Source organism: Globicephala melas, chromosome 2 (genome assembly GCF_963455315.2).
Source record: "Globicephala melas chromosome 2, mGloMel1.2, whole genome shotgun sequence".
In the NCBI taxonomy this organism is placed as follows: Eukaryota; Metazoa; Chordata; class Mammalia; order Artiodactyla; family Delphinidae; genus Globicephala; species Globicephala melas.
The window spans coordinates 9,811,834-9,824,740 of record NC_083315.2 but is presented as its reverse complement, the minus strand read 5'-3'; the positions used below and the strand labels follow the sequence as shown (position 1 = coordinate 9,824,740).

General features: G+C 49.9%; 1 protein-coding gene across 1 annotated transcript; it reads right to left on the bottom strand.

Annotated features, from left to right (window-relative positions):
- Positions 1-292: 292 nt before the first annotated feature.
- On the bottom strand, positions 293-5,120 carry FZD8 (frizzled class receptor 8). Its single transcript, XM_060292698.1, has one exon. It carries the CDS (start codon positions 4,341-4,343, stop codon positions 2,268-2,270), a length of 2,076 nt encoding a protein of 691 aa, XP_060148681.1. The 5' UTR covers positions 4,344-5,120; the 3' UTR covers positions 293-2,267.
- Positions 5,121-12,907: the final 7,787 nt, after the last annotated feature.

The following is a 12,907-nucleotide window of genomic DNA, read 5'->3' as shown; positions in this document are numbered from 1 at the left end:
CCACCCAGCCCCCAATGTTTGATGCCCCCCATCATTAGCAGGGTAGCTGCCCATTTCTTATCTTGATTGACAGGTTAATAAGGGACCTGGGGCTATCTTTTCAGTCTGAACACACAACCTTACCAATTACTTTTAAATTATTGCTAATCTGTCCGAAAATAACAAGCAAGAGGAATAAAAATATCTGAAAAAGAGAAATGTCTGCTGAAGAAGCTTTTACTTCCGGTGCTTTAAAAGGTTCGGTTCAGAAAACTTGCCAGAATTTTAGTCAATAGAATTTAGGCACTGAAGGTTTTCTCTTTTTTTTTTTTTACGAAAAACTTGTAGTTTATAATAGTTCATTGGTTCAATTAGGAGCGAAAAAGAAGGGAGTTTTGTAATGCAATTGTCCAGCAAAGGAAAACGCTTTAAATTGGGGGATTATGTGCACAGACCACCTGTAGGGCATTCAGAGCCCTTTTCTATAATGCTTCAACCCATGCCTAGCTGCCTGCAGGCTGGCTAACAATGCCGGGGAAAGCTGTTTAAAAGGCTGCGCGCACTTGTGCCTCTGGTCTTCACTAACTGTTACAAGTCTTCCTCTCCCTCGCTCTCTCTCCTTTTTAAAGTAAAAGTCCCACATCGCTTTAATGGAAGAACTTTAAGGCTCCGCGGTGGCCAATTGGTCTGCACCAAGAGGAGCCGGGCCGCAGGGAAAGAAACTTCAGACTATACAGCACATTTGGAGAGGAGAAAAGATCAAAGTTTTTCAAACTCAAAAGACCAAGTTCCCTACAGATTAACCCTATTCATTTGGTTCCTCTTAAAGGAATGATGTGCTGAGCCACTAGGCAGACAGGTAAAAAGTTCAACAATTGCCAAAGCATTCTTCTGCTAATTCAACAGCCTTCTGCTCAAATCAATTAGCTTAGTCTTGACAGAGGAACAATAGCTTTTTCTCTAGGAAAAGCAGCACATGTGATATACACAAGCCTGGAAGGTTATTAAGATGTTAACCCGTTAGTTTAATCCAGTAAAGAGCGCCTGCTCTACCACCAAATTGTCGAGTGACTTACACTGTAAAGTGTGATCGATGGCTTAAAACATTAACCTCTACCCTACCCTTCAGCAGTGTGTTCAGTCCTGCAAGAGCAGGTGCTTTCAGAATCACAGACGTGAGAAATGAACGTGGAGTCTGAAGCCTTTAGTGATATCATACAAGATAAATAACAAGGCGGAGTGGAATTAGTGCCTTGCAAAAGTTCCGTTTACATACACTAAGGTGAGTGCTGTTACCCATGGATCAGAAAAGAGCTACCATTCAAAAAACACCACCTTCTCGGGAAAGGTGCAAAATCTTAATCGTGATTTCAGTTCAATAGTGATATTTCAACTTTGCTAACAACTTAGGAACTAGAGTTTAACAGGTCATTTTCTCCATGCCTAAGGGCAGCGTACATAATGAGAAACTAGCAAATGTCCGTGTTTCCAACGGGCCCTCAGCAAAAAGCACTTTCAAGGTTTAACAGTTTAGGAGAGGCAGGGGGAGAGGGCAATGTTTAAATCATTTATCAAAAGTCATTTTATTGCCAAAATAGAATACTTATATTTGTTCTTACAGGGGTGGCCTCTAACTTTTTACAGAAAATGTACAGACTGTATATCTTTGGATATGTACATATTTTACACATTTTTACAATTTAACAAATAATTATATAAATACATCCTCTAATGTAAGAAACCCGTATTTACTTGGGGTGTACAATTAAGACATTTCTTGTTTGTTTACTTAAGGCATCTGCCTGGTCATTAAGAATACCCAAACCGTGCAATCCCATTAGGTCGCGGTCATCCCTCCTCTAGGACGTGTTAGGTTAGGGGTGAGGGTTTACGCAGGAGAGTCGAGGGCGGAAACTAGGTCCCTCAGGTGAAATCTGTAAGTCTGGCTTCAAGCTCAGCAAATGGCAACCAGCGAGGGTTCCAAACCTTGGGTCCTGGAAACGCGGCAGCAGAGCTCACGCTCCTCTGCCAAGACAAATTAACGCCTGGCGGGAGGAATTCCTCGCCCGTCGGTGGAGGAACGGGGGCTGGGGCTGGGAGCCTTCAATGCCAGGTACTTTGTTCTAAGCGAGTCCCAGCTAATGGATACCATTAAGAGTTCATTATCATGCTAATAGCAATCAACACGGTGAAGGGGGGGGACCCTCTGCCTCCGAGTGTCCCCCCCGCCGCAACACTCGGTCTCCTCGCCCCCTCCCCAGCCCTCCCGGACGCCCCCTCCCCTCCGCTCAGACCTGGGACAATGGCATCTGCTTTGGATAAGACACGGAGCTGGCCGTGCCAGACCGCCACGTCAGGCCGGTGCTGACGTCGCTGTACAGGGAGCCCGCCCCACCGCCCGGCCCCACGCCCCCGCCGGCCCCCGGGCCCCCGCCCCCGGGGACGCCCCCCGCCGCGCCCGCGCCGGCCGCGCCCGCGCCCTTGCTGGCCCAGCAGCAGCGGGTGCACAGCGCGCGCCACGACTCGAGCGTCTTGCCAGACCAGACCCACACGCCCGACGTGATGCCCACCACCAGGCACATGAAGTACTTGAGCATGAAGACGGCGTAGTCGGGCCGGCGCGCCTGGTCCGGCTGCAGGTCCCGCAGGCACGGGCAGTTGTGCGTGGCCTCCCAGCGCGGGCGGTTGTGCTGCTCGTAGAACAGGCAGGCGACCACGACGGCGGCGGGCACGGTGTAGAGCACGGTGAAGAGGCCCAGGCGGATCATGAGCTTCTCCAGCTTATGTGTCTTGGTGGGGCCGCCCTGCTGCTTGATGACCGAGCGGATGCGGAAGAGCGACACGAAGCCGGCCAGCAGGAACATGGTGCCGATGAAGAGGTAGATGACCAGCGGCGCCAGCACGAAGCCGCGCAGGTTGTCCAGGCTCTGGTTGCCCACGTAGCAGATGCCCGCCACCGGGTCGCCGTCCACCGAGCTGAGCGCCAGCACGGCGATAGACTTGACGCTGGGCACGAGCCACGCGGCCAGGTGGAAGTACTGCGAGTAGCCGGCGATGGCCTCATTGCCCCATTTCATGCCCGCCGCCAGGAACCACGTGAGCGACAGGATCACCCACCAGATGGAGCTGGCCATGCCGAAGAAGTAGACGAGCAGGAAGACTACGGTGCAAAGCGCCGGGCCCGTGGTCTCGTAGCGCACGTGCTGCTCTACGGCACCCAGCTCCTCGTACTCGCCGCGCCCGCCCGGGCCGCCCGCGCCCGCGCCCGCCGCCCCCGCGCCCGCCGCCGCGCCCCCGGCGCCCCCCGCCCCGCCTGCGGCCCCCGCGCCGCCGCTGCACGCCACCTTCTCGTGGCCCGCCACCAGGCGCACCAGGTAGCCAACAGACACGAAGAGGTAGCAGGCTGAGAGGAAAATGATGGGCCGCTCGGGGTACTTGAAGCGCTCCATGTCAATGAGGAAGGTGGAGACGGTAGCGAAGGTGGACACGAAGCAGAGCACCGACCACAGACCTATCCAGAAGACGGTGAAGGCGCGCTCGTCCTGGCTGAAGAACGGGTTGTGGCAGGGCAGCGCACAGTTGGCGATCTGGCCCGTCTTGACGCGATTATAGAGAGGGTGCCGTTCGCTGGACACGCTCACCATGGGCGCGCGGCACTGGCAGCCCGGCTCGCAGGGCGCCGCGCCGCCGCCAGGGGGCCGCGCCTTCCCGCCTCCGCCGCCACTGCCGCCGCCACGCGCGGGGGGCGCAGCCGCGTCCCCGCCGCCGCCCCTGCCGCGGGACGGGGGCCGGGCTCCGGGCGGGCGGCCGTGGCCGCTGCCGGAGGGCGGCTGCTCGCCGGGCGGCGGCGGCGGCGGCGGCGGCGGGCGCCGCGGTGGACTGGGCGCGGCCGTGGTGAGGTCGGTGCGGTTGTAGTCCATGCACAGCGTGTCAGGGTTGCCCTGCTCGGGCAGCCTGTCGCAGCGCATGCGGTCGGGCCAGGCGAAGCCGTACTGGCGCATGAGGGGCGCGCAGCCGGCCTTGGCGCGCTCGCATACCGAGCGGCAGGGAGGCAGGGGCTTCTTGTAGTCCTCCAGGCAGATGGGCGTGTACATGCTGCACAGGAAGAACTTGAGGTCGGGCGAGCACTGGATCTCCACCAGCGGCCAAAATTGGTGCACCTCCAGGCCCGCCTCGTCCTGCGTGTCGTGGTTGAACTGGTTGGGCATATAGGTGTAGTTGTAGCCGATGCCCTTGCATAGCGGCACGGTGATCTCCTGGCACGCCAGCTCCTTGGCCGAGGCGGCCGCAGCGCCGCTGGAGCGCTGCAGTAGCGCCAGGGCTGCCAGCAACGAGGTCACTTCCAACAGGTAACCCCACTCCATGCTGCGCGCCTCGGCCACGCGCCTTCGCCCTCCGGGCGGCGCGCGGAGGGGCGCTGGGAGATCCTGCAAGAGCGCCGGAGGAGGGGAGAGAGGGCGCCCTGCCGGGCTCTCTCCCGCCTCTCCCGGGATCGGGGTGGGGGGGGGGTCTGCCGATAGCCTGGTCCCTTCGCGGGACGCGTCCTCACGGCGCCGCGGGAGACGAGGGTGGCTGCCGGGGGGCGCCCCAGTCCCTGGGTCTGCCCCGCTCACTCCGGCCGGGCTCAGCCCTCGCAGGGCAGAGTGGCCGGCCCCCGGCTCATCGTCCCTCTGTCGCTCGCTTTCTCCGCGCGCGCCGGTGACTTTGCCGGGCACCTAGGGCGGCGGCGCAGCAAGTTTCCTCTCGGGCGGGCCGCTGTACGCAGTCAAGATGGCTGGGCCAGGCCGCTCCGCGCCCGGTTCAGCCCCTGCGGCCCCCTTTCGGCGTCCCGGGGCTCATGCTCGTCCCTAAGGCCGCGCGTCTGCCGCCGGGGTTCGGGGCCCGCCTCCGCCGAGGCCACCGCCCTCTGTCCCCGGCGTCGGTCCGTCGGTCCGCCGCCGGGATGACGGGCCCCGCCTCCGGTGGAAGTCCGCGTCGCGCTCCGGCCGGCAGTAGGGCGAGGTGTCGGCGGTCCCCTTCTCGCTGGACTCACGGAGCTAAATTCAGGCCGGAAGGCGGAGCGGACACCTGAGCGGCACGCCAGCGCCCCGCCGCCGCCTCCTCCTCGGCGGGAGCAGCGGCCTTCGCCAACTTCCCGCTCCGGCCCTGCTGCGCCCCGGCCGGCTCATGAATATTTATACGGCGCGGACTCGGTCTCCGCCCGCGGCCGGCGCTCCAATCCCGGGCGGGGGGCGGAGTCTGCGCGCTCCCCAGGCCCAGCCTTCCTGGGGCGGGCCCGGCTGTCCGCGCGGCCGTGAGCGCTGTCTGCGGCCGGAGTTTGGATAACCTTGGGATTGACCGCAGAGACAGAGGCTCTGCCACGACCGTCCCCACGGCGCTCAGTGGGGCTGAGGTCGGGGTTCCATTTCCCCGAGCCTGCGCTTGGGGACCGGGGACATGCAGTGCGTGCTTTCGGAGGCCCGTTTCGAACTAGTCAAGCCCCTGTTTCCTACGCTCCCAAACGTCGGCGACCTGCTGGCGAGGGGACCGCCCGCCCCTCCGCGAGCCGGCGAGGGCGCGGGGACGTTGCGGGGACCCGGGAAGGTGTGCCCTTCTTGGGGTTCTCAGAACGATGGTCTTGGAGGCTCGGCAATGCCGGAGGAGTGGAACGACTGCAGTTCATTCTGCCTGTTGGGGCTGGACCGGGGGCAGCCCCGGAGGAGGTGCCCGGGAGCCCAGCCGCGGGCTCGCGAGGGGCGCGGGCCCGGGGTGGGGGTCTCCTCCCGCCTCCGCTGAGAGACGTGGGGGAGCCTCAGTTTCCTTACCTGGAGAATGGGGTCACAGTACAGACCTCAAAGGGGGTTCTGCTAATTAGGTGAGATAAAATATCTATAAAGCATCCGGACACAGTGAAGAAGAAGAAAGAAAGAGAAAGGGAGAAAGAAAAACTTGTAAATAGGACAGCCTGGAAATCCTGGATGGATTCTCCCTCTTCACCTCGTGCTTTTGGAACATATATACATCTCTCCAAAGTTGACATGTTTTTGCCCGAGCCTCCTCCTCCGCCGTGGGAGGCGGCGCCGGGACCTGGCGCGGACGCGCGGACACGTCTCCGCGGTGCGCCCGGGGCCGAGCGTCTGGGTACGCGGCCAGCGAGCGCGGCCCCCGCCAGCTCGCAGCCACCTTAGACGGGGAGGGGCCCGAGGGGCGGGCGGCCTGGCAGGTTCATTTACGCTTGTTAGGACGTCCCAGGGGGTTGTCTTTCTCCTAGAATGGAGTGTTTATTTTTTAATTGATGTGCTGTTTCATTTAGCGCTTGTATGGAACTCACGCTGGGGCTGTAATTACTGTAATCTCGGGAACAAGCATTTCAGTTAGCCAGGAGGGTGGCAACAGACGTCTCTCTCTCTCTCTTTCTTTTCCTCTTCCCCCTCCCTTCTTCCTCTCGCTCCTACCTCTCCTTAGTTTTTCCTCCTCTTTCTCTTTCTGTTTCCAGATTTTTGCTATTTGTCAGGTTTCATAGCAGGAACGAGTACAGCTAGAAAACTAAAGTTATTGAGGATGTGGGGACGAAGGAGAAGCAGAACTAAAGGCACGTTTGAGGCCTGGTCATATTTTTGGGGATGTGCGGGACGGTGGTGGTGGTAGTTGGTGGTTATCTGTTTACAAACAACTCGTCATGAAACAAAAATAACTAGCAGCATCTGTATAGTATAGTCGCTGCTCTGCAGATACAGCGTGGCAGAAACCTGTGTCTTCCTCCTACTGTTCTCTCTGGCTTAGTTTAGCAACCGTATTCTAAATAGAAAGGCAGACTCTTCCCCCCCACCCCTGATTTTTGGCAAGTTCTGTATTTTCACCAAGAATTCTAGGCATATCCACCAGGCGGTGGTTATACCCCACTCACTGTCTTTCTCTTTTTTCTTTTAAATTGAAGTCTAGTTAGAACCTCTTTATACTAAAACAAAACAAAACACTTCCCATTTTTGTTTTAGAAAAACTAAACTCCGTAGGAATCAGAAATTGTAAGGCTTCAGAAATATTAGCTGATTCAGTGATTCAGCAGAAAATGATCTCGAGTTTTCAAAAATGCAAAGACTCAACTGTGAGTTGGTCTTTTTATGGATTTCTTTCCCTTCTCCTAATCAGAATTCCCTTTATGGTTTGTTGAATGTAGAAAGTCACCTCTCTCCTGTTGGTACCCTGTTCATAGCTGGCCATCCTCCAGAACATTCAACTGCAGAGAAACAGCAGGTCATACGGGGAGATAGGATGCTAAGCACAGTAGTGAAGGCAAATCCCCCCATATTAAGGACCAGCCTGGGCGCTGCCTCACGGTGACCACAGATAGGAGGGGCTTGGTTCCAAAAGCAACATAGAGGGTGAAAAGTTTCTTTTGATTTTCTTCAGCAGGAAGTGTCAAAACAGTGGAGTTTAGAATTACACTATATAAATTAACTAGAACTGGGTAAAAACCAACTGACATTTGAAAATTGAGGCTGAAAATAGTTGATTTTGGCTTTTAATTGGCATTTAAATTTTTTTTCTTTATTCTTTTGAGACAAGATGAAAGCTTTGATGATGTGGAATGTGGAAATTTGGGGGAACTATATTAAGCTTGCAGGAGAAAAGCAGACAAAACGTTCAGAGCTTTCAAAAATCATGTTATAAGCTATTGGGGGTGAGATTAAAACCATTTACATAAAATCATTAAACATTTACTTTTAATTGAGAGAATAGAAGAATAGCATTTAAATTTTACTATTAAATGGCTACTTGGCCATCTTTGAGAGCAGAAGAGGCTTAGGAAGCCAATTAGTGTATAAAAGGCAATGATGGGTCAGCGCAAAGAAACTAGAATCATTTATCAACATTCTGGCTAAATAATGATTTTTCTTTTGTATATAAAGCAGCTGTTTTTTAAGGGAGGGGAAATAGCTTTAGCAGTGACATAAATAATGTAGGAAACTTTCTAGAGGGATTTCTGAACAGATGTCTGGTTGCTGAATAGCCCAAACAAGTTGAAGGCATGAATCTAGCTCAGAGGAGGGGGTTTTACAAAATGTCAGCTACCTGGTGAGATAGGAGACTGTCAATATATTGTAAGTCGTGAATTTTAGAAACTTTGGCAAAATTGTGTTTCAGTGGATTTTAATTTAAAAGTCCAAGCTAAAACTCTTGATCCAAGAGTGAGCCTAACATATACCAAAAAAATGATACCTTCCAGAGGTTAAACAGAGAACTCTTTAGTAACTAATAAAATGTCTCAGGCATTATATAAAAGCGTCTTTCAGGGAAACGATCCAAGTCTATATTATTAGAGAATATTAAACTCTATCTAGTAATATTGGGGTTTTCTTGCTATTTTAGAATCTGTCTTTCAAAGGATTATGTCTTGAGTCCCCCAACCATAGACGGACGGAAAGGTAGAGGTTAACCGGTCTTGCTTCAATCTCTGTTAGAATTAAAATGGGTGAGATTACTTTTATATCCTTCCATAATAATAATAAACTCCATTAAAGAGCTTCCATTGTCTCCACCAGCAGGAAAAGGACTTTGTCAGGAGGAAGTACTCCTTGCTGTGTCTGCTGTAACGAGGCGAAATTGTAAATGGATGGAGGTGACTGAGGCAAACAGGTGCCACTAGCCAGGAATCAGATTCCCACTTGACATGCAGCTGCCATTTTGGAAAATGGCCCTGCACTGTCATTGAATTTGATAATTATTGTAAAATATGTTTTAAAAATCACTGATTTTTTTTTTTCCTCATTCACACTGAAATATTGGCCAGATGCTGAAACTCTTATGAGCTAGGATGCATTGCGCATGAGTTTGGGAACTTTCAGGTGAATAAATACTGCCTAAGTAAAACTGGCAGAACCAAGGAGGACACAGCTAATCTCACATATCAATACATCTAGAAGCAGGGAGTTCCATCATTGGTTCACACTGGGACAGTGGTGTTAGGCCTGCAGGTCTGCTCTGGTCTCTTGGCTTCCCCTTGGGTGGCGTGGGGCCTCCCACTGCTGAATCATCATCTCTCACAGGACAGCAGCCAAGGCAGGAAGAGTGGCAGGACCTCCCACTATTAGAGAAGAAAATCCTTCCCCTTAGGTCACACTGGTCTGAACCTGTCACACCGCTCTCGTAGCTGCAAGGAAGGCTCTGCAGGGGAGGGTCTGGTGGGCAGCCCATGGTGGACAGGCTCTCGTGGCACAAAAGCCACAGAGGGGAGATGGACCATTGAGCAGACACTGCAGTCAGCCGCATGTTACTATTTGAAATGAACTTTCAAGCAATATCATTTACCAACACACCTAGTCTTCCAGGGTATTTTGTTCAGGGCTATGAATTAAGTATGATCTAGATCCAAGAAAACCTTGATATCTGCGTTTTTTTCCCTTTTGAAGTACTCTGTACAGTGGTGTGAATTAAATGTCAAACAGTTTACTACTTATTTTATTTATAATGTGTATAAACTGTGTAGTGTAACTCCTTAGTTCCTTTTTGTTAAGCCCCTCCCCTCCCTTTTGGAGACTTCCTTAAAAACATGAATACAATTCTGGAACTTTAGTTGTTTTTTTTTCTTTTGAGTCTTATATCATGTAACTTTTCTGATATTGACAAACTTAAATAATATAGGAGAAACTGGGTTGAATCCCATCTCTGAAGGGCTTATGGATGTGAAAGAACCTTTATATCAAAAAAATTTTGGTGCAAGAGTTTACTTCTGGTAACACTGATCCATTTAACATGGTGGTCTGAAACGCTAATAAAATTTACATTAGTAGTACAAATGATAATTATCCGGACCCTGAGGGCATGGAGGTGGTGGAGAAAACAATGACATTTCTTTCTATTTTATCTTTGACCGGATCCAGGTAAACAGATATAATTTTTATTCAAGAGGTGACAGCACTTGATTTTCCTTTTTTTTCTGGTATGTGTCTTGCTTGCTCTTAGAAGCACATGTTCTTATATAGCTTTAATCTTACAGTTTATAATAAGTGTAACAACTTAGAAAGATAAAATAAGAAAAAATTGATACATCAGTGTGCTGTCTATTGAAATAATATCACATCATTAATATGAACTCCTGGGGTGCTTTTTCAAAACAGAATCCAGTAGGGTTCAGTTTGAAAAATCCTAGTCTAGAATGTGTTGAAAATACACCGTTAAGTGAAATAAAGCAGGATATAGAACTATATGATATGAATCCAATTATATTGTTATATATGAATAGAAAAAAGACTAGAAGGAATTTCATCAAAATGTTGCCTATAGTTGTGTTTGAATTGGGTTAACTAGCAGTAATTTTTATTTTCTTTTTTTATAATGATCTGAATTTTATGCTGAGAAAAAATTATCTTGACTTAGCACTTAGCACTTATTATGTATTCTTTTCTGCTGTTCTTTATTTTCTGTATTTTGTGTTTCCTCCTTATACGGATCAAAATGACCAAAGAACAAGGACCAGATCTTCGTTATCTCTTTTTTCTCACACAGATGCTGTACGATTAGGAGCATATGCTGTCAAAATATGTTGTAACTGATGCAAAGATTGACTTATTGTCCTTACTTTTGGTTGGATGCTCTAATCTCAGTGCCCCAGAGCCGTCCTTCTGATTGAGAATTGTGGTTTTGAATGAGATGAGGGGGAGGAAAGAGGAAGGGAGTTTGTCATTGGAGGGCCACAAAATTGGCATTAACTGTAGAATTCTAGATGATGCCAGCTTTGCCTATCTTTGGAACAATGTCCATTTTTGCCCCAGGCTGATCCAGCCTGTCGTCCATGACATGAGGTCATCTCCGTGGTATTTACTTATTGAGATACCAAACTATCTGAGCATTTCTTTTTACTGGTTATGGGTAAAGTAAGTTACTGTAGAAGAGCGTGTGCAGCAGTGGAGAAGATGAACTTTGGATCAGGCAGCCCTGGGGAATTACAGCTCAGTTATTTCCTACCTGTGTGGACAGGTAGCCTATAGCATCTTTGAGCTTCACTTCCTTGTGCATAAAGTATGGAATGACAAATACAAGAGTCCTCACAGGTCGTGAGGGTTAGATGAGCTAAAAGCTAAAAGCTTGGTGCAGCACAATGTCTGGACTTTGATGCATGAATTGAGCTTCGAAAGAGTTTACTTTGAATGTGCAGAGTGATAGGAAATGTATCTGTGACCACAGAAATGACCACAGAATGAAATTATCCTCATCATCTTCCAGAAATTGTTTTTCATTCATAAATTCGATAAATATTTATTTAGTACCAGTTGTTCTGGTTGCTACTTTTTTCTTTATTTTTAATTTAATTTTTTTGTTGAAGTATAGTTGATTTATGGTGTTGTGTTTCAGGTATACAGTAAAGTGATGCAGTTATACATATATCCACTCTTTTTTAGATTCTTTTCCCATATAGGTTATCACAGATTATTGAGTAAAGTTCCCTGTGCTCTACAGTAGGTCCTTGTTGTTTATCTATTTTATACATAGTAGTGTGTGTATGTTAATCCCAACCTCCTAATTTAATCCCTGTTCTGTTTACTATTGATGCATAACAGTGACCCCAAAACTTGATGGCTTAAAACAACCATTTTATTTTGCTCACAGTTTGGAGGGTCAGGAATTTAGCTTGTCTAGGCAGATGCTCGGGATCTCTCCTGTGGTTGCAGGCAAATATCCACAGGACAGAAGGCTCGGCAGGGTTAGGACCACACTGGCCAACGACTCACGTGGCTGCCAGTTGAAGCTGCCAACCGGCGCGCCACCTGGTGGCAGCTTCCCAGTAGATGGACTCCATACGTGATGGGCCATTTCCCAGCGTGAGCATCTTAAGAGAACCAGGTGGAAACTGCACAACTTTTTTTGTGACTTAGCTGCAGCACGTCTGCTGTACTCTGAAGGTTGGATCTGTAAAGCCAGCTCAGTTTCCAGGCCTTCCTCAAAATGGAAGGAATGGCAAACATTTTAGGGGCCGTATTTGAAAACTGTCACAGCGACTAAGAGTCAGGTCCTATATGAAGTGTCAGGGCTGTAAGGGCTTTTTAAGGGCTTTTTGTGAGAACTATCTGTCCATGTCTTTTTACCTATTTTCTATTAGGGTCTCTTTCTATTTTGCCTTTACATGAGGGATATTAGCCCTTTATCTGTGACATATAATGCAAGTATTTTCTCCCAGTTTTGTATCTTTTTGGCTTTGTTATTAGTGGGGTTTCTGCCATGTAAAAGTCTTACTTTAAATTTTTATAAAGTCAGCTTTACCAATCTTTCCTTTTGTTGCACCTGGATTTTGAGTCACAGAAAACCTTTCCTTACACCCAGGTTACAGAAGAATCCACCCATATTTTCTTAAGGATGGATACGGCATTGTATTGGTGGGAGTTCTCCAGAGAAACAGAACCAGTGGGATATATATGGCTTATTATGAGGAATTGACTCCTGTGATTATGGAGGCTGAGAAGTTCCACGATTTGTCATCTGCAAGCTGGGGACCCAGGAGGCCAGCGTTCTAGTTCAGTCCAAGTCTGAAAGCCTGAGAACCAGGGGAGCCGATGGTGTGAGTCCCAGTCTGAGAGCAGAAGAGCAATGTCTCAGCTCAAACAGTCAGGCAGAGAAGGGGCGAATTCTCCCTTCCTCTGACTTTTATTCTATTCGTGCCCTCAATGGATTGGATGAGACCCACTCACATCGGGGAGGGCACTCTGCTCTCCTGACTGCACTGATTCAAATGCTAATCTCATCCAGAGACACCCTCGCAGACACAGCCATAAATAATGTTGAGGCAAAGATCTGAGCACCCCATGGTCTTGTCAAGTTCGCACATAAACTTATCCATCACAGCCATTCTTCACAGGCAACACACACGGGTCAGCTACAGATACACAACCACAATGCCTTAAGGTGAAAGTACTTACAAAATACACAGAAATAATATTGCTAATTCGAGGGGACG